The 21,893-nt window shown below is 37.1% G+C and overlaps 1 protein-coding gene across 1 annotated transcript in view; it reads right to left on the reverse strand.

The window, feature by feature from the left end:
• SNAP47 (synaptosome associated protein 47) overlaps window positions 1-21,893 on the reverse strand; it is a 99,117-nt gene that overhangs the window by 39,852 nt on the left and 37,372 nt on the right. Inside the window, exon 4 of the mRNA XM_001376265.4 lies at window positions 18,620-18,741. Coding sequence (XP_001376302.2) covers window positions 18,620-18,741 — 122 coding nt within the window. The remainder of the gene's footprint in view (window positions 1-18,619; window positions 18,742-21,893) is intronic.

The raw sequence follows: 21,893 nt of genomic DNA on the forward strand, positions 1-21,893 counted from the left end.
AGCTACCAAGTTGTAGCATGTAGATACCTAGAAGGAACTAAGTCGATAGAATTATACACCAAAAGTTCACTATCTCTTATGGAGGAAAGACTACAAATCACCATTCTACAAATACAAATCCCAAAATATCCTAGCAAATTAAAAAAAAAAAAAACCTACCTGACACCTTAACATTATTACAGGAAGAAATTCTATCTCTGCCGGCTTGCACCCCACTCTGCTCCAAAACCACCTCAAAACAGCAGCTTCTGAGAGCCATCACCACACTGAATACTCAGAATCTCCCAGCTCATGGAATAGGCAGAAGAAATTAAACCATATGAGCACCAAACATGCCATCCCTGCCATCCTGTTTGCTACTGGAGTTGTCTCATACAGGCTTTCAGGGATCTATAAAGATAAGTTTATAGATGAATTCTATAATTCAGTTACAAAAAGTATCATTTAATCTATATAATGTAATGCAGAATATTAAATATAAAAGGATAATAGTGGGTTAGCAAATAGTCCTCAGAGAATAATCTGGGAAAAAATGAGAATAATACAAGTGATAATAATAATAAAGATATTTATCAAATACTTATACTCTGAGTAAGGTAGTAGAGGGAAAGCAAAAATGTCCTTTGCCCTCAAGGACTGTATGGTCTAATTTAGGACAAAAGAGATACATTCGAAAGGACAACTAGCAATACAAGAGAATGTGTGCTTAATACCAAATTGTCCATATAATAATGCTATTGGAATTCTGGGGAAAGAGATTATAGAGAATAAAAATATGAAACCTCTAAAGTAGCATTACTGTAGCAAAAGTATCATTTCATTTTTATTTATATCTTTTGTTTTTATATCTTCATTTCTAAATATATCCCTCCTCCTTCCCAGAGACAATAAAAATATTTTTTGAAAATAAGTTGAACAAAACTAGCCAAGACTGAAAGTATAAGTAATACACCACATCCACTGTACCCCAGTTTTACAAAGAAAGGAGGGAGACTATCTCATAGCTCTCATTTGGAGCCAGGCTATTGTAGTTAACACAGTATTCAAAGATTTTGTGGTTGTGGTTCTTCCTTCCATTTACATTGTTCTACAGTCATTGTATATAGTTTTTGTGGTCCTGCTTACTTCAGGTTACATCAGTTCATACAGGTCTGCCCATGCTTCTGTAGTTTTGATATTTTTAATTTCTGACAGTGCAATAATATTTCATTATATTCCTGTACCACAATTTGTTTAGCCATTCCCCTCAAAGGGCATCTATGTTCCAGTTCTTTGCTACTATAAAAAGCACTGCCATAAATATTTTTGTGTATATGAGATCTTTCTTTCTATCTTTGACAACCTTGGGGCATATGCCTAGCAGTTCAATCTCTGGGTGAAAGGGTATAGGCATTTCTAGTCATTTTCTTAGCAAAATTCCAGATTATTTTTCAGAATCATCACTTTTAATAATCTATAGTTTCAGCACAGGGTATCTGTGTACAAAGAAGCACCATCTAAGTACTCATTTGTAAATAAGAGAACAGCTTAACAGTCTGTAAAAAATAGCATTATCAGTCACAGAGTAGGAGAACTAAATTGGTATGTAAGGAGAAGCACAGCAAAAGAGCCAAGAGGTAGGTGGATACTAAGGACTACCATTTCCCTCATGCTAAAAGTCTTGTGCAACAGGTAAGAATGCAAGCCAGAAATAGCTCTGTTCTAAGCAATGAGACAGTTAACTCCTCTCCCTGCGTCACCCTTAAGTCAGGCGAGGCTTTCCAAGCATTAACCACTGAACCATTGCTCCTGACTTGGTGAAATTCTAGATAAGTGTTCCTGAAATAGAAAGGCCTCAAACAGCCATTCCTGAAGCACTGAGGTACCACCATCAATTATCCCAAAAGACACTGATAAGACACTACTCTACTGGAATTAGCATAAATGGAAATTAGAATTATTTCAATTCACCATTTGAACTTCAAAAGGCAATTCTCCCAGAAGAGCCAAATTAAGAAGTAATATCAAAAGAGTAAATGTAACTTGATTTGCAAATCAGATTAAATCCAACTCTTCTGAAGTCTTTCTAAATAAAAGACTGGCTAAAATTTTCTAAATACTACTTTGAAAATTAAGAGGCAGATGATGCCCTGTAGAAACTTATTTTGATATTCTGTTTGCTGGACTTTCTGCATCAATGAACAGAATCAATCTTCTAGTCCCACTCTTAAAACTTTATTGAAATTAGATTTAGAAATCATCTCTTAAAAACAGAGGTGATTGAAGAAATGTAAAATAAAGAGCTTACACCATGAATGTTTTGTCATCATAATAGCCAAGCTCATTTCTGAAGAGATGAGATTGCCCAGGCACTGCATTTTCTTAGAAAAGCAAATAATAACAATGGGTAGAGACTTGCTCCATAGATCATAGACTCAGTAGAGGTGATGGTTTGTTTTGTTTAATTGGTTTTTTGTTCTTGTCTCTTTATTCAAATTCTTTTTTCCGCATCTGATGGCTTTCAGGGTAGGGAAAGGATAGAGGATATGAAGGATAATACAGAAATAAATGATATAAAAACAAAAGCCATTTAAACATTTTAAAATAAAGTTTTCAGCACTACAACTGTAAAATTATATCTAATTGATTAACATTTTTAGGAACCTAGTTTATCAAATTAAAAACTTAAATTAGACTTCCGGGTAAGCATGGCTGCAATCTAGACGCCACATGCTTCCTCTCCCCGGCACCGAACGAAATAGACTACATCAAAGGAGCATAAAAATTACCTTTGGAGGAATAGAAGGACACCCCAGTACTCCCAGTACTCCACAGAGGCGAAGGTACGTGGGGCTTGAACATTTCCACACTATAATAAGGAGGAAAAGCTTGCACAGAAAAGTGAACTGAGCCGCCCTTCCCCCACCCCACCTCCCCCACCAAACCAGAGTGAGCTACCTGAGCGCTCACCAGGACAGCGAGTGAGTGGGGAACGTCTCTGTCTGGGGTGGGGGGGCACTCCAGGGTCCTTGGGATCTAGGGACTGCCAGGAAAAAACGTCTCAGGGCAGTATCACTGGAGAATCCGGCGCTGATTACGGGGGTCAGCGGAGCTGTACTTGGGGCGGCTGTGCTGAACATCTCTGCGGAGCTAAACACCAGGGGCGGACCACGCGCTGATTATCTCGGCGGAGCTGAACACCTGGGCAGTGTGGCTGTGATCAGGGACCCAGCGCTCTAAGAAACCTCAGAGGCTGGGAAGAACTAGTCTGAAGCAACCTAAATTCACAGAAAAACCGCCCATATAACCCAGACCCCAGACCAAAAAGGAAAGGGGAATAAAACCACCAAAGGGATGGCTCACATGGCCCAAAATCAAGCCTCCAGGAAGAAAGGGAAAAAAGTGACTATTGAAAACTTTTATGATGGAAGTACCCAAGGAAAAGAGGAGAATGAGGAGGAAATCCAAAAAAAATCAGAACATGCCTCCCAAAATGGAAACTATCAACAAGCTCTGGAAGATCTCAAACTGGAACTTATCCAAAAGATGGAAACCTGGAAAGAAAAATGGGAGAAAGAGATTGACAGATAAGACTGCTCAATTGGAAAAAGAACTCGAAGCATCCAATAGAAGGGCAGACAAAGCTGAAAAGCAAAACCAGTCCCTAATGACCAGAATCAAGCAACTCGAAGAAAGCGAGATGATAAAACAGCAAGAATCAATAAAGCAAACGTAAAAATTTAATGAATTAGAAGAAAACATAAAATATCTCACTGAGAAGGTCACCGATCTCGAAAACAGAGGGAGAAGAGAAAACCTCCGAATTATCGGTCTCCCAGAAAAACCAGAGATAAACAATAAACTCGATATCATTCTACAGGAGATTATAAAAGAAAATTGCCCCCACGTTCTGGAGCAAGGGGGCAAAATAGAAATAGAAAGGATTCATAGAACACCTTCTATACTAAATCCCCAAAAGACAGCCCCTAGGAATGTAATTGCCAAATTCAAGAGCTTCCAAGAAAAGGAGAAAATCCTACAAGAAGCCAAGAAGAGGAGCTTCAGATATAAGGGGGCTCCCATAAGGATCACACACGACTTAGCGGCTAACACACTAAGAGACCGCAAAGCATGGAACACGATATTTAGAAAGGCAAGAGAGCTGGGTCTCCAACCAAGAATCAACTACCCAGCAAAACTGACTATATACTTCCAGGGGAAAGTATGGGCATTCAACAAAATAGAAGATTTCCAAGCATTTGCTAATCTTTTTCCTTAAGTCAAACTTTCTTCTATAAGGACTACATTTACATCAAATTATGTATATTAATATGTGGGGAAAATGTTTTGTGTAACTCTCATAAATTGTAGCATCATAAGAGTAGTTAGAAGAAACATGCATAGGGAAAGATTGGGGCATTAAGAAGATTTGGGGAAAGTGGGGGCAAAGAAAGGAAAAGGGAGGGGGAACTGTCGATAATACTAAGATTAACTTCAAGAAATAGGGGGGGGACTCAATAGAATAATCTTTCCCATATAAAGATACACATGGGAAGGGGAGGGGAAGAACTCTCATATGAGAAGGAGAGGAAGAGAGCGTGAAGTGGAATTACTTAAACCTTACTCTCAGTGAAAGCAAATCTGAGAGGGAAGAACATCTAGATCCAGTGGGATCCTGAATTCTATCTTATCCATTAGGGCAAGAAAGAAAGGAAAATTAAGGAGGGGGTGGGGGGAGGGAGTATAAAAAGGGAGGGAAGGAAAAGGGGGAGGGGAAGGGAGCATAAAAAGGGAGGGGCTAGAAAGGGAAGCATCTCAAGGGAGGGGACTAGGGGGACTGACCTAAAGTAAATCACTGGTTCAAAAGGAGAAAGCTAAAGAAGAAAGGTCAGAACTAGGGGAAGATATCAAAATGCCAGCGAATCCACAAATGACAATCATAACTTTGAACGTGAATGGGATGAACTCACCCATAAAACGTAGACAAATAGCAGATTGGATTAGAACCCAAAACCCTACCATATGTTGTCTTCAAGAAACACATATGAGACAGGCTGACACTCACAAGGTTAGAATTAAAGGTTGGAGTAAGACCTTTTGGGCCTCAACTGATAGAAAGAAGGCAGGAGTTGCAATCATGATATCTGACAAAGCTAAAGCACAAATAGACCTGATCAAAAAGGATAGGGAAGGTAAATATATTCTGCTAAAAGGGAGTATAGACAATCAGGAAATATCACTAATCAACATGTATGCACCAAATGGTACAGCATCCAAATTTTTAATAGAGAAACTAGGAGAATTGAAGGAGGAAATAGACAATAAAACTATATTAGTGGGAGACTTGAACCAACCACTATGAAATTTAGATAAATCAAACCAAAAAATAAACAAGAAAGAGGTAAAAGAGGTGAATGAAATCTTAGAAAAATTAGAGTTAATAGACATATGGAGAAAAATAAATAGGGACAAAAAAGAATACACCTTCTTTTCAGCACCACATGGCACATTCACAAAAATAGACTATACACTAGGTCATAGAAACATGGCACTCAAATGCAGAAAAGCAGAAATAATAACTGCAGCCTTTTCAGATCACAAGGCAATACAAATATTGATCGGCAAGGGTACATGGAGAGCCAAATCAAAAATTAATTGGAAATTAAATAACATGATACTCCAAAATCGGATAGAGAAGAAATCATAGAAACAATTAATAATTTCGTTGAAGAAAATGACAACGGCGAAACATCCTTTCAAACCTTATGGGATGCAGCCAAGGCAGTATTTAGAGGAAAATTCATATCCCTGAGTGCATATATTAACAAATTAGGGAGGACAGAGATCAAGGAATTGGAAATGCAAATCAAAAAACTTGAGAACGAACAAATTAAAAACTCCCAGAAGAAAACCATACTAGAGATCCTAAAAATTAAGGGAGAAATTAATAAAATTGAAAGTGACATAACTATTGAGCTAATAAACAAGAATAGAAGCTGGTACTTTGAAAAAACAGACAAAATAGACAAAGAACTGGTTAATCTAATTAAAAAAAGGAAAGAAGAAAGGCAAATTAACAGCATCAAGGATGAAAAGGGGGATCTCACCTCCAATGAAGAGGAAATTAAGGCAATCATTAAAAATTACTTTGCCCAACTATATGGCAATAAATATACCAACCTAGGTGATATGGATGAATATTTACAAAAATATAAATTGCCTAGACTAACAGAAGAAGAAATAGTTTTCTTAAATAATCCCATATCAGAAAAAGAAATCCAACAGGCCATCAAAGAACTTCCTAAGAAAAAATCCCCAGGGCCTGACGGATTCACCAGTGAATTCTATCAAACATTCAGAGAACAGTTAATCTCAATACTATACAAACTATTTGACATAATAAGCAAAGAGGGAGTTCTACCAAACTCCTTTTATGACACAAACATGGTACTGATTCCAAAGCCAGGCAGGCCAAAAACAGAGAAAGAAAATTATAGACCAATATCCCTAATGAATATAGATGCAAAAATCTTAAATAGGATACTAGCAAAAAGACTCCAGCAAGTGATCAGAAGGGTCTTCCACCATGATCAAGTAGGATTTATACCAGGGATGCAGGGCTGGTTCAACATTAGGAAAACTATCCACATAATTGACCACATCAACAAGCAAACCAACAAGAACCACATGATTATCTCAATAGACGCAGAAAAAGCATTCGATAAAATACAACACCCATTCCTACTAAAAACACTAGAAAGCATAGGAATAGAAGGGTCATTCCTAAAAACAATAAACAGTATATATCTAAAACCATCAACTAATATCATCTGCAATGGGGATAAACGAAATCCATTCCCATTAAGATCAGGAGTGAAACAAGGATGCCCATTATCACCTCTATTATTTGACATTGTACTAGAAACACTAGCAGTAGCAATTAGAGAAGAAAAAGAAATTGAAGGCATTAAAATAGGCAAGGAGGAGACCAAATTATCGCTCTTTGCAGATGACATGATGGTCTACTTAAAGAATCCTAGAGATTCAACCAAAAAGCTAATCGAAATAATCAACAACTTTAGCAAAGTTGCAGGATACAAAATAAACCCACATAAGTCATTAGCATTTCTATATAATTCCAACACATCTGAGCAGCAAGAACTAGAAAGAGAAATCCCATTCAAAATTACCTTAGACAAAATAAAATACTTAGGAATCTATCTCCCGAGACAAACACAGGATCTATATGAACACAACTACAAAACACTTTCCACACAACTAAAACTAGACTTGAACAATTGGAAGAACATTAATTGCTGATGGGTAGGACGAGCCAATATAATAAAAATTACCATCCTACCCAAACTCATCTATCTATTTAGTGCCATACCCATGGAACTTCCAAAATTTTTTTTTACTGATTTAGAAAAAACCATAACAAAGTTCATTTGGAAGAACAAAAGATCAAGGATATCCAGGGAAATAATGAAAAAAAAATACAAAGGAAGGGGGTCTTGCAGTCCCAGATTTCAGACTATATTATAAAGCAGCAGTCATCAAAACAATTTGGTACTGGCTAAGAGACAGAAAGGAAGATCAGTGGAATAGACTGGGGGCAAGCAACCTCAGCAAGACAGTATATGACAAACCCAAAGATCCCAGCTTTTGGGACAAAAATCCACTATTTCATAAAAACTGCTGGGAAAATTGGAGGACAGTGTAGGAAAGATTAGGTTTAGATCAACACCTCACACCCTACACCAAGATAAATTCAAAATGGGTGAATGACTTGAACATAAAGAAAGAAAATTAGGCGAACACAGAATAGTATACATGTCAGACCTTTGGGAAGGGAAAGATTTCAAAACCAAGCAAGAATTAGAAAGAGTTACAAAATGCAAAATAAATAATCTGGATTACATCAAATTAAAAAGTTTTTGTACAAACAAAACCAATGTAACCAAAATCAGAAGGGTAGCAACAAATTGGGAAACAATCTTCATAAAAACCTCTGACAAAGGTTTAATTACTCAAATTTATAAAGAACTAAATCAATTGTACAAAAAATCAAGCTATTCTCCAATTGACAAATGGGCAAGGGACATGAACAGGCAGTTCGCAGCCAAAGAAATCAAAACTATTAATAAGTACATGAAAAAGTGCTCTACATCTCTTATAATCAGAGAGATGCAAATCAAAACAACTCTGAGGTATCACCTCACACCTAGCAGATTGGCTAACATGACAGCAACAGAAAGTAATGAATTGTGGAGGGGATGTGGCAAAGTAGAGACATTAATTCATTGCTGGTGGAGTTGTGAATTGATCCAGCCATTCTGGAGGGCAATTTGGAACTATGCCCAAAGGGTGATAAAAGACTGTCTGCCCTTTGATCCAGCCATAGCACTGCTGGGTTTGTACCCCAAAGAGATAATAAGGAAAAAGACTTGTCCAAGAATATTCATAGCTGCACTCTTTGTGGTGGCCAAAAATTGGAAAACGAGGGGATGCCCGTCAATTGGGGAATGGCTGAACAAATTGTGGTATCTGTTGGTGATGGAATACTATTGTGCTAAAAGGAATAATAAAGTAGAGGAATTCCATGGAGACTAGAACAACCTCCAGGAAGTGATGCAGAGCGAAAGAAGCAGAACCAGGAAAACATTGTACACAGAGACTGATACATTGTGGTACAATCGAAGGTGATGGACTTTCCATTAGTATCAATGCAATGTCCCTGAACAATCTGCAGGGATCTAAAAAATACTACCCACAAGCAGAGAATAAACTGTGGGAGTAAATACACCGATGAAAAAAGCAACTGCTTGACTACAGGGTTGGAGGGGATAAGACTGAGGAGAGACTCTAAATGAACACTATAATGCAAATTCCAACAACAGGGAAATGGGTTTGAGTCAAGAACACATGTGATAACCAGTGGAATCGTGCGTCAGCTATGGGAGAGGGAAAGGTGGGGGGGGGGGGGGGGAAGAAAAGAAAATGATCTTTGTTTCCAGTGAATAATGTATGGAAACGACCAAATAAAATAATGTTTAAAAATTAAAAAAAAAAAACTTAAATTATTCATTAAAGCATAAACCACTTTTAAGATACAAATCTATCACAGATCCCATATTAAACTACTATACCCACAAAAACATCAATGTGTTCAGTATGAGAAAATATTTCTACTGGTTCTCTTAATTAGGAAAGAACAAATTAGACTCACAAGTCTACAAAAAATTAGTCTGAGACACAACAGGGTTAAACTGATAAATACTGAAAATGAAAAGCACAATGCATGTGAATATAAAAAACACAAAACAAGGCACTATACTTTTGGAAGCTATTAAGGATCACTAATTTAATACAGCTAAGTGTCAGACACTACTCATAGCTTCTTAACTGGCATCCCACCACATCTCTCCCTTCTCCAATCCATTTTTTCTTCCAATGCATGAATACTCTTCTTAATGTAGAGGTTTGGTCATCTGGCTCTCCTGCTCAAAAGCCTTCAGTGCTTCCTCAGGATCCACCACATAAAATACAAACTGACGATAAAGGCCCTATGAAGTCTTCCAGCCTTGTTATATCACGTTCCCCTTTATGCATTCTACATTCCAACCAAAGTGGATTTCCCATACTGTCCATGGATTTTCTTACACTGCCCACTCCAGCCTCCAGAAACACTATGTCCCTCACATTGGACTTCCCCAATTCCCTGTCCTCACCCTCCATCTCACCTGTAGAAATCTTTCCCTTTCTTTAAAGTCTCCAGTTCAAGAGTACTCCAGGAAACTTCCTCTAGTCCCTCCTTCCATCCCCAAATCATCTATCTCATTTTGAATCATGTCCTTTTGGTATAGTTATTTATAAACTTCGTTTTTCCCCCCACTAGATTAAGAACTCCTTGATGACAGGGAGACTGGCTTGTTTCATTTTTATATCTCTTAGCACAGTGCATTTGCACATAATTTTGCATAATGTGTACTGAACTGAATTTTGTAGGTTGATAAAATAGGATATAAAGGATATTTCTATTTTCAATTCTACTAAGATAAAAAAATGATTAAGTGAACTATTAAAATGTTTTTTTTTGAGATTTGAAGTTTTTAAATCAGTGAGCAAATACATCTACAAAAAAAAAAAAAAGATACCCCCAAACTCTGAGGCCAAGGTATACTAACAGCACACTATATAAGGACCTATCAACTTCCCCCACCCCCTGATACCACTCTGTTTTGTATCATCCTTATTTCCCAACAAATGGCATTCTGAAGCAGAATATAAGCTTTTTTAGGTCAGGGACAATGTCATTTTTTGCCACAATAATTCCATAACCTTGTGCATAGCAGTCACTTGGTGTTTTGTCCAAAGTCAGTCTCATGTACTCACAAACTATGGAATTTTGGCTGCATTTCACTTTATAGGCAGTTAGGTGGCTTAGGCGATACAGCACCAGGCCTAGAGTTAGGAAGACTCATCTTCATGAGTTCAAATCTGGCCTTAGACACTAGTTATGTGATTCTGGACAAGTCATTTAACTCTGTTTGCCTCAGTTTCCTCATCTATAAAATGAGCTGGAGAGAGAAATAGTAAACTACCCTGGTTTCTTGGCCAAGAAAGCCCCAAATGGGGTCATGAAGAGTTGGACACTACTGAAAAAAAAGACCGAACGAAAAAATTTCACCTCACACAGCCTCAGTTTCCTCATTTGCAAAAATGGGGATGTTAATGCCTCAGAAGGTTATCCTGAGGCTTAAATGAGATTATGTAAAATGTTTTGCAAACATTAAAGCATTATATTGAATGCCATGTGCCATCAATTACATGCCTATATGCACCTCTGTGCCTCCGCATATTCTGGTTTCTTCCCTTGCACTTACTGTCTCTCCTTTTATCCAAATCTAATTCATCCTTCAAAGCCTTGATCAATCTCTTCCATGAAATCTTCTGAAATAGTCCATCTTTTTTATTGCTCCATCCAATTAACCCCCATGGCACATAAGTGCCCATTTCTTTCATGGGTTCTAGTCTTACCTCCATAAAAAAATAATAGGGACAGCTGTATGGCTCAGTAGATTGAGAGCCAGGTCTGGAGGGAGGTCCTGGGTTCAAATGTGACCTCAGACACTTCCTAGCTATGTGATCCTGGGCAAGTCACCTAACCCCCATTACCTAGCCCTTACCGCTCTTCTGCCTTGGAACCAATACACAATATTGATTCTAATATGAAAGGTAAGGGTTTAAAAAAAAAAGACAATAAGCTCCTCGCAGTTGAAATTTCTCTTCTGTGACAAGGGTTCCATACCTACTGGGATCCACAGCTAAGAAAGTGCATGCTCATGCTATCCTTAATACTAGGAATGTCCTTCCTTCCATGCTTCCCTGTTTAATTTGTAATTTAATTCTTATTCATCCTTCAAACCTCATCTCATTCTCTCACTGTACTACTTTTTCCACATCAATAGACCTTTGTTGTTACAACACTCTCTAACAAACTTAGATATTACTGTGAACTACAGTTACTAATAATTAGAGCTAATGTCCCTACTAGTCTATGAAAAGCAAAAAACCAAGCACCGTCTCTATCTAAACTTTGTATTCCCCCCCCCAGCATCTGGGTTCTATGCCCTACACACACTAAGTGCTTAATGTTTGCTGAATGAAATATTAAAGATGGAATTCCAATGCATCTTTTTTAAGTGCAAAAAAGCAATGTGTTATAAGAAGAAAAGAATAGAGGATGCTGAAGGGCTTAGAGCATCAAATGGTGAATCTATGGCATAGGTGCCAAAGATGGCATGCAAAGTGCTCTCTATAGGCACAAACCCCTTTCAGAATTCATTACTAGAAAGGCAGAGAGACTTGAGCTCCCCTCCTCCTCTCCACCTTGCCTGATGACATTTTTTCATATCACCCACTCTCTCTGCCCAGCAGCCCAATGGGAGTGCTTTCTCCCGCCCCTGTGTGGTGTAACAGGGGCGGGAGTGTGGGAGGGGGGAATCTGGCACTAGTTGAGGGGGAGGGGCATGGCATATGGTCTGAGGGGACAGGGCTTGGCACACAGTTGGGGGGGGGGGGCAGCGGACACGGCCCAGCACACAGTCTGAGAAGGCAGAGGGCACAGCATGTGGGAAGTGGGGTGGAGACAGGGTCCAGCACTGTCTCTAAAAGGTTCACCATCACTGGCTTAGAGGTACTGGGCCCAGGAAAATGGCTCTTCAGTGTTTCTGTATTCAGAAGCTGCAACATGAACAGACAGGATGTAGTCATCAGGTATTCAAATGATCAGTGAGGGATGAAGAGAGCTTGATGGCTCCCAAGACCCACAGGTGTGCTAGAGACCATACATGATCTTTTCACACAAACAAAAGGCTTTTTCTTTTTTCTCCTCCAATAATGTTGGGGGTACCTCAAGGGAGGGTAAAAATAGGAAAGGAAGAAAGAAAAGATGGTCATTGAGGCATCCTTTAAAAACAATGTAAGAAGACCAGGAAAAAAAGTAAAAAGGTCAAATAAACAGGATAGCTTTGAAAAATATAGGCTGATTATATTTTATACTTAAAAAACAAAGAAGCTATGAATTTTTTTTTGGTCTCACTTCTTCAATTTCATTCAAATCCCCGCCCCTCCCCAGGCTGCTTAACATGATCTCGTCTTCCTATAACTAAAGGATTGTGTCCTGAAAGAAAGAAAGCAGCCTTTACCCTTCTTTGTATTCTCCACAGCTCCAAGCACAAAAATAGCAGATATTCAACAATTACCAGAAAACTTAGAGAGGAAAAACCTCAGCAGAAATAATTCTCTTTAGAACCACAGGCCAAGGGACTTCAGAAGTCATCTGGGTCATCCCCACACATGCATATACTCTACAACATGCATAATAAGCTACCATTCAGGCCCTGCTTTCTGCAGGGAAGAGCAGAGGAGGCCCTCTTTCTCAGAGGGCTAACCACTCCACTTTGGCAGGTTCCTAACCATTAACAAGTTCTGCCTTCCCTCTGCAGATGCCTCTTTGGCTTCCAATGGTCCTTCTTGCCTTCTGGGGACAAGAAAAACAAGTTCAGTTCATTTTCAACAAATAAACCATTAACTACCTTGAGGCAGTTGTGATATTCTCCCATGAATCTCTTCACCAACATCTTTGCTAAAATATGGCACTGAGAACTGAACATGAAACTTATTCCAACTATGGTCCAACCAGGGAAGAGGAGAGCAAAACTAATCCTTCCTATTCCAAGTCGTAATTCTTTTAATGCAACCTGCTATGGCTTTCACTTTTTTGGTTATGATATCATACTGATCTTACAATTTACCTTGGTCCGCAGATATTTTTTTTTCAGATTAATTACTGGCTAGCCAAGCCTCTCCATCTGATATGAGTAAAGTTAACTTTCTTAAAACCAACTTTACACCTGCTCCCATTAAGTTCTGTTATTAGATCTGACCCAATGTTTACATCTATCCATATCATTTTGGATTATAACTCTGTCATCTGAGGAGTTCAAGCCGGTTGCCCTTGTTGCTTCAACCTGGTGCCATCTTCAAATCTGATAAGCATGCCAATAAACAAAAACAGTCTAAAGGACTGTTAATTACATTTCAGTTCCTGAATGTCATAGAAACTCCTATATAAATTTTTTAAAAAAATGGATTCTCAAACATAATCCCCATAGCCCTTACCACTCTTCTGCCTTAGAATTAATACATAGTGTTGATTCTAAGGCAGAAGGAAAAGGCTTTAAAAAATGGATTTTCAAGTATTATAGTTTAAAGGAAAGGGGGAAAAAAAGAACAGTTTAAGGTGAGCACGGTGGAATAGGAGAGAAAACACAGTATTTGGACACAGAAAAAATATATAGGCAAATCACCTTCTCAGGCCTTAGAAAAATGGGAATATTACAACATTTACTTCACATTATTGTGGTGAGAAAAGTACTTTGAAGATTGTAAAAGTAGTATCTCAATATGAGGTATTATTATTATCATCACAATCTCTTCATATTTTTCAATGGGATTCAGATAGAAATAGTTATGGGATGATTCCCTATATTGCTATTATTCTTTTATACTTAATATGTACTGGGCAGGTTGATAAAATAACTGCTTTATAGAAGAATAAAAGTATTAGGCTCTAAGTTCCTTTCTGTAAGCTTTCACATTGTGGAAAGGAAACAAGACTGACATTTTGTGGGGGAAGGGGCATCTGAGAAAATGATGATGGTGATGGTGATGATGGTGGCATTGTAAAAAGTAAACTTTAAGTCAGTTTTCTCAATTCTAAATGAGGATAATACCTTTACTATTCTTCTCATAGGAACTAAGTATTCTGTCAACTTTAAACTGCTAGAGAAATGGGAGTTATTATTAACTGAAGGCAAAGTAGCTAGAGCAGATCATTACTCTAAGCTTCCTTGCACTTATAGTTCTGAAAGATTTAATATAACAGAAAACACAGGCAAATAATCAACATATCTCAAAACATTTCACTTGGCCTTACTAAGCAGAGGAAAAACATTTTGCAATTTCTTGGGAGATAAGTGGGCATGTTTGTTTCTTGTCATTCATAATGCCTATCTATGTTTATAATGATTTTTGAGCCAAATGGATTTTCTTACATATTACTCAGGTTTGGACTATTTTTCTTCAATAAGGATAACTATATATTTCAACTAACCTGACTACACCAACCAGTCATATTGGTACTGTAAGGTCCAATCATATTTTAGTTTTATTAAATGTCCTAATGCAGTGAAAACAAAAATTTAAAAAGCAAAAACCACCAGCCCATAAAATGTCTTACTGGCCCACCCACACATTAGAACATGCCATTTCATATCCTTTTCCATCACAAATGTCTAAGAAAACCTTAGCAAAAAGCTACTAGGAAAAGACTAAAGTTATTAAATTCCTTTCAGCCTTGTAGCTAGATTTCTCTAAGAGCTTGGACAGGTGCCAATTGACAACAGCTAAACTAAAAGGTTTTGCTATCTCTTAATTTCTATAAATTCCTAACTCGCACAATCAAGTAAGTCCTCAACAAAACCATTACCTTATCCTAGCAGTATTTTTCCATCTAATTCCACCCCAGTTAAAAGATGAACATTAAAATACCATCATAAGAAGACCCACAGAAATCGAGGGTTCTTTTTTTTTTTCCCCATATTATATAAAACTAAAAGTCAGTTGCTTTGAAGAATCCAAAAAAGTCAGTTTGCATTTCAAGATTTGGTCACCATTACAAAATGGATAATAAACAAAAGGACGATAGCTCTAACAGACAATGTTCACATATCAGACATTAGAAACTATTAAAGTGATTCTGCCAAACCAAATCTAGTGAATAAAATTCCTCTCCTAGCCTCTTTAACCACAGCCCTTCAGTTAATACCGTCCTAGCCCTTCCCACACCCAGTGACATTACGACAGCCATCGTTATCCAGTAGACAGAGGCTCAGACATAGACCACAGGAACTTAGCAAGCTGCTACATACCTATACAGTACAGTTCCTGGAATCTAGCCCAGATAACCACAAAATACTACACTTACCATGAATGTCCCCTGGTGAAATCATGGCAAATCCTTTCACTTAAACTCCCAATTGCAATTTAAGACCACGAAGACTTCTAGTTTCAATGTACTAAGTTGAATACCGTCTGCAAACCAAAACTACAGCTGAGTGCCGTGGTTTCCATTTGTGTTTGTTTCCCTGAGAAATGGAGCCCCTTCTAATGCTTATTTTTAAGCTACTGTTACACTGTCATATAAAACATTCTCCCCTAAATCTAGATCAAGGATTTCATCTTTCTAAAATTTGTTTTTCATTATAGAAAATGTATGATTCTAAAAAACAAGCAGTCATAGAGGAATAATGAAGTATTAGTTTCTTTATTTCTTCTCTACTCCATTTGTTTAAATTCTCTAATTCCTCATGGTAGGTCAATAAACACTTCCTATTCTGCATCACAACAGCAATAATTGTTTAACACTCATTTAACATATATTACCTTATTAGTTATCTTTATATAAATATGTAAGTAGCTCTTTTGTGTCAGGAAATCCCTCCTGAAACATAGGAGTTTGAATATGGAATTATCTTTTACTTAAATGGATCACTGACCCTACCCAAGAGCAACCTGGGAATACAAATATCTAGTATTTCCCAAAGGGTTATCACTAACTTCCCTTACAAGCATGCATATTCACAGGACTTCATAACATAGAAAAGTTTTGTTTATATGGTAAAGAATAGAAGGACTCACATGTAAAAACAAAAAGGAAGTCAGAAGTCCTTTACCCATCCAGATCTCCATTAGTACTACTAACATGTTGGTGGGAAAGGCAGGATTTGTGACCTTTATACACTTGTATAAGATTATGTGTAAGATTAAAAATGAATATCCAAATACTCCAAGTATTATATTTAATAAGATTTATTATATAAATATTATATTATATTTATTTATTTATAACTAAAATAAAAAGCTAGAGTAAAAAGGGAGCTAACTTAGCTGCGGTCGCAAGAGAAGAGAGTGAGAGGGGGAGTTACACACAACTATACAACTATCCAAGCACTCAAAGGGGAAAGGGATGCTGGGATTCAAAGGTACAAAATTTCTATTTATACACACTTCATATTCTGAGTACTTCTCTCTCTTATCATCCTTCTCAGTTCTGCTTCAATTGTCTGACTCTCTTTTAGGAGGTGTTGCTAGTTACCTCAATGTGCTACCTATCAAGACAATGGGCTACTAAGTCAGGTAGTTTAAGTCTGCCTATTTAAACCTGCTTTTATACCTGGGTTTCATATCTCCATCTGCTACAAAAAGGACCTCTTCAGATATTTTGGAAAACAATCTATTTTCCATGCTGAGTCATCTCAGTGCAAGTCTATTAATTATTTTTTTACCTCTTCTCTCTGTCATCACTTAGGCATCTCCCACTAAGTCTTTTGTGGTTCTGAGAAACATTCTCATCCTCTTTATCTTGAATATTTGTGAAAGCACTTAGCACACTGTCTGGCACACAGTAGACACTTAATAAATGTTTCTTTCCTTCCCACCCTCCAATGTACATTGTCTTTAGTATTCTAGTTTTGCCTCCAACATAGCTGAACTGGACTTTGCAAACTACTCAGGCTTGTTTCTTAGAAATTTCCAAAAATCTAGCAGCTCTCAATGGCTAGCCAAACTGTACCTAGATGTCTGCTGACCTCATCCTACATTTCCCTACTTCCACATTTGTGCAAGCTACCTTCACATGCTTGGCAAACTCTTCATCATCATTCCATGTTAAAATCTTATTTCTTATAACTCTAACTCAAATGTCATCTCCTCTAAGAAATCCTTCCCTAGTCCCAAATTGAAAGGAACTTCTCCCTTATCAATTGTTCCTAGAACAATCTAAACTTCTCCTTCATCCATTACATTCCATTTTGTAATGTACTTCTTTGTGTACTTATTTTATTACTTAGAGATTAGAAGCTGCTTAAGGAAGACATTTTGTATCTCCATACACCCAGCATTTAATTTATATTTAATATAATTTAATATTTAATAAAATAATGAGTATTATTAAAAAGCATACCTTACAGGTGAAATCTTTACCTTTTTCAATAAAGAAAGGACTAACTCCTGGTTCAGCTTAAATATAACTACTAGACACAGGATGTTATGTCTTGACTATAAAGGTTTTCATCTCAGATAAGTGGGGAAAAAAGATATTCAAATCCCACCAGCCTATAACCTAAGGGCTTTTATAAGCCCTCTCAAGAATGGTCAAGAGTAACATTTATTAAGTTTACATTTACAGTACTTCTAAAGTTCCCAGTAAACCCCAAAGCAAACAATGGCTACAGCAAGTTTGTTTTGGACTCAATGAGCATATCAAAGGAAGTGATTAAATGCCCTAGTGGAACATAGTAGTTGGAGAACAGAGAGCAGTATTTTTGTATGCTGTCATCACTAAAATCAAGTAGACACAGCAAAGACCAAGAAAGGATGGCAGTGACACATATTAAATATTTCTTTGCAAAGATGAATACTTTTCTTTTTAATGAAAAGGGATAGATCTGAGTCACAAAGATCTTAGGAAACAAATATGATCAACATTATTAAAAACAAACACTAAGTTGAAAAAGAAAAAACAATATAATAAAAACTTAAGACTAGTGGCAACATTAACTTAGAAAAGAATTCTACCACGATATGTGCATACATGTGCACACACATGTGAATGCATATGTGTATACATATATGAACACACATACATGTATATGTGTGTGCACATGTGTACATCTTTTTATACAGAGTTCTGTAATTATACTTTTAATCAAAGATTTATAATTTCTACATTCAGAACAAAGTTTTCAAAATTTAAAAAGTGGCATATAATAGGTGCTTAATAAATGCTTGCTGATGGTTAAAAAGTCCCTGAGGTTTTTAAGAGTAAAAGCCCTGAATAGGAACACAATGATGCACACTTTAAGAAATGTAAGACCCTATTATGCCTTATCATAATGAACTCATAAAGGGGAGAAGAGCCTAGAAAGAAATTTAGGAAGAGGGGAAAAAGTAAATTGCAAGTATGAGAAAAAAGGGTCAAGATTCCAACCTCCGTTTTGGTCTCTGACATTACCTGTCTTAGTTCTTGAGCTTCTTCTTCAGAAACCTGCTGATTCATCTGTAACTGGATCTGACTGCTTTCTCCACTTTTGAGGGAAGGTCCAGGATGCACCACACTTTCTATTAATCCAGATGCTGTAATGAAAATTCAAATACAATCATATACTGACATCTTCTGGAAATGTTAAGCAAGAAGGAATGCTAGACTAGTCAGAGCCATAGAACATATTTAAGGGCCTGATTCTTGGGATATAGAGTTAGGAAGGGAGCTTAGAGATTTAACTTTCTCATTTTACTAATAAAGAAATTGTGGCCTAAAAAGAGATTAACCAATTTGTCCAAAAAACATACAGGTGATACTAGGAGGTCCAGGATTCAAAAGCAGGTCTTTTGTCTTTCTGGTCTTTTTTTTTTTAATAAGGAGAATGGTTTTTTCAAAATTGGTAGCGAATTTTTCTTAAGAGATAAAAAATCTTTAGAACTAGAAAATGCAAGAAAACCAGGGACCTGATGAAATTTACATTAGTTACATTACTAGGAACTATAGCATCATTGAAAGTTATTCCACCAAAGGCAACAATTTCAGAGAATACAGGAAATTGCAGCATTAGTCCAAGCCAAGCCAAAATTTATGAGACTCACTTAGGTGGTAGGTGAGTCAGAGGGCTCTCCTGTAGTCAAGCATTTAGTCAGTTTCAGAATCTAGGTGTTTTCCACTGCCTCAGCACTGCCCATTAACCACTGTGGTTTACAGAGCACCTGGGAATCCCATAATCTAACCTAAGAACAAAAGGGCAAGTAGAATAACAAACAGTGCTAATCAATGTGGCAGCACAGATTGGGTTCAGAGGCAGCAGGCCACCTGTCCCTTATTTAAAGAGCTGGCTCCTGTAGAAATACCTGCTAGTTCTTGTCCTAGATAAGGGCTTCGATTAAAGGCCAATATTTACCTTTTATTTATAATCCATATCACCTCACACTTAGCACTAACCATATTTATCAGGAACCTTCCAAACATCCCACAAGTGGTCATGGTAAAGGTTCAACTGTTTAAAGCAAGCTGCCACTGCCTTCCATTACAGCTAGAAGTAATGAAGCATAATGGTAACAGCTGTTAAAGACATCCTCAGGACTGAAAAGTAAATAAGGCTAGAGGCAGAAGCTAGCCTTCTGCCTGAAGAGCAGGAACCAAACTGGTCAGCAATGATATGCATCAGTTAACTTAAGCAAAGAATAATGGAAAAGGCATTTCTTTCTATACACACATGTCCCCAAATAACCTCTTGCTCTTCTTTAAGAGTAATTCCTAAAAATTGCATTTACCTGAAAGTCTCTGGGCATAAATGAGGAGAGGAACCTCACTGACAACAAGCAAACTGTTCAGTGGATTATTATATTGAAAATGATCTGTTCTATTAAAATTGTCAGAAGATTCAAAAGAGAAAAGATCAAGATGGATAAAATATTCTTCTAGTTATTGTTTGTTGCAATAACACACATATGAATGTCACAACTTTCAGGACAGGAGATAGGAGCAGACCACCAAAATCACCCACCTGATCAAAACCTGCTCATTCACATTTCCCTACAGCCTACACATTAACAGGTTAACTCTTTAGTCCAGCATTTTAAACAACTTGCAAAATTTCACCCAACTTAAACTTCACTACCACTCACCTTCAACATAGTTCTCCTACAGCCAAAGGAGGTTATTAGTACCATCAACTCACCTGGTCTTTCCCATCTCTGCTTTCTCCTCATGCCTTTCCACTTACCTGGAAGACCCTTTTCCCTTCTCTCCACCTGCTCACACTTATTCCTTAAAATAGAACTCAAATTCCACCTCCTCTTGAAAAGCTTGCCTGACCATTCTGGTATAAAACAAACTTTTATGCCCCAATCTTCTTCATGGACTCTATCTGGAGTATTCAATGGCAATTGGTGCTCATGTCCTCCAGTGCCCTCCAAACTAAAGATTGTATTCTCTTCAATATAATGGGATGTTAATTGTTTGAAAATCTGTAAACTATTTCTGATTTATGTGTGTGTTTTCATGTAACTAAAATAATCAATCAACAGAATTCCCCTTTTCTTGACCTTTTTAAAAAAGTAAATTTTTACTATATATATTATGCATGTCATCCAAACAATGCAACCCACATGTATGAGACTTCATTTCTCATAGCTGAACTTTCTCATTCTACTTGTAGCTGAATAAAAGCATACAACTGGGGGGAAACCATGCACACATTAGGAGAGCACATTCCCCAGAAGGTGGAATGTTAGGTGCTAAAACTGACTTCAACTACTCCCACAGGCATTAAATGTAAAAAAGCTGCATCAGTGAAAAGTTTCTACACAATAATGAAATCATTTAAAAATGGAGACTTGAACTCCGGACTTCAATCCCCAGGAGCCCTTGCTAGCTCCCAGAATGCCCTCTAATCTCAATGAGATTTCCACCTGGGCTGAGGTCAAGAATTTCTATTTAACCTGGCTGTAAAGGCTATTGGGTCTCTTCCCTACTTCCGCTTCAGAGCACACGCAGTTCTCCACCTACCAGGCAAGATGTGAGTGGTCGTGAATAGGCTCTTTGGGCCTAGACACGTGCCTTTCTTACTTGTATTTTCTTTATATTTTAATCTTCAATAAACCTCTAAAAATATAATACTACTTCTAGAGAGAAACTAATTTCTACTGCCTCAGTTTCCCCCAAATTTTAATCTTTACAGTTACAAATCAATAAAATCCTGATATCATAAGTATTTTTGTATGTATTCCTATACAGTATAGCCATACACATATATACAATGAGAAAGGCCACCAAAAATATCATCCTCATAAGGGTCACAATATATGTGGTACGTATATTTTGCATAAGTAATAGTAATAATAACTGGAAAATATGGTTTAAAATGAATCACTGTGCTATTTACACAAAGTTGACCTCAATACTTCTTTGCTGAGATCGTAAGAAAGCTATGGAAAAAAACTCCAGAAATTTCCAGTTTTATTTTTTAAGACTTTCTACCCTTCTCATTATGTTTCTTTTTTTGTTTTATTGCTATTTTGTTTTTACATTACAAACATTTACAGATTACTCCCATTTTATAAAAGATCTTTTTTAACAAAGTAAAAGTTAAGTAAAACTTATAAGTGACCTCATCTGAAAATGCACATTGCATTTCACATCTGTAATACCAACCACTTCTGTATTTAAAAATTTTTAACAGAAATTCATTTTCTCTCCCTTCTACCCCTCTCCCACTGAAAAAGGAAAGTAAATT

This window comes from Monodelphis domestica, chromosome 7 (genome assembly GCF_027887165.1).
Source record: "Monodelphis domestica isolate mMonDom1 chromosome 7, mMonDom1.pri, whole genome shotgun sequence".
Taxonomy (NCBI): Eukaryota; Metazoa; Chordata; class Mammalia; order Didelphimorphia; family Didelphidae; genus Monodelphis; species Monodelphis domestica.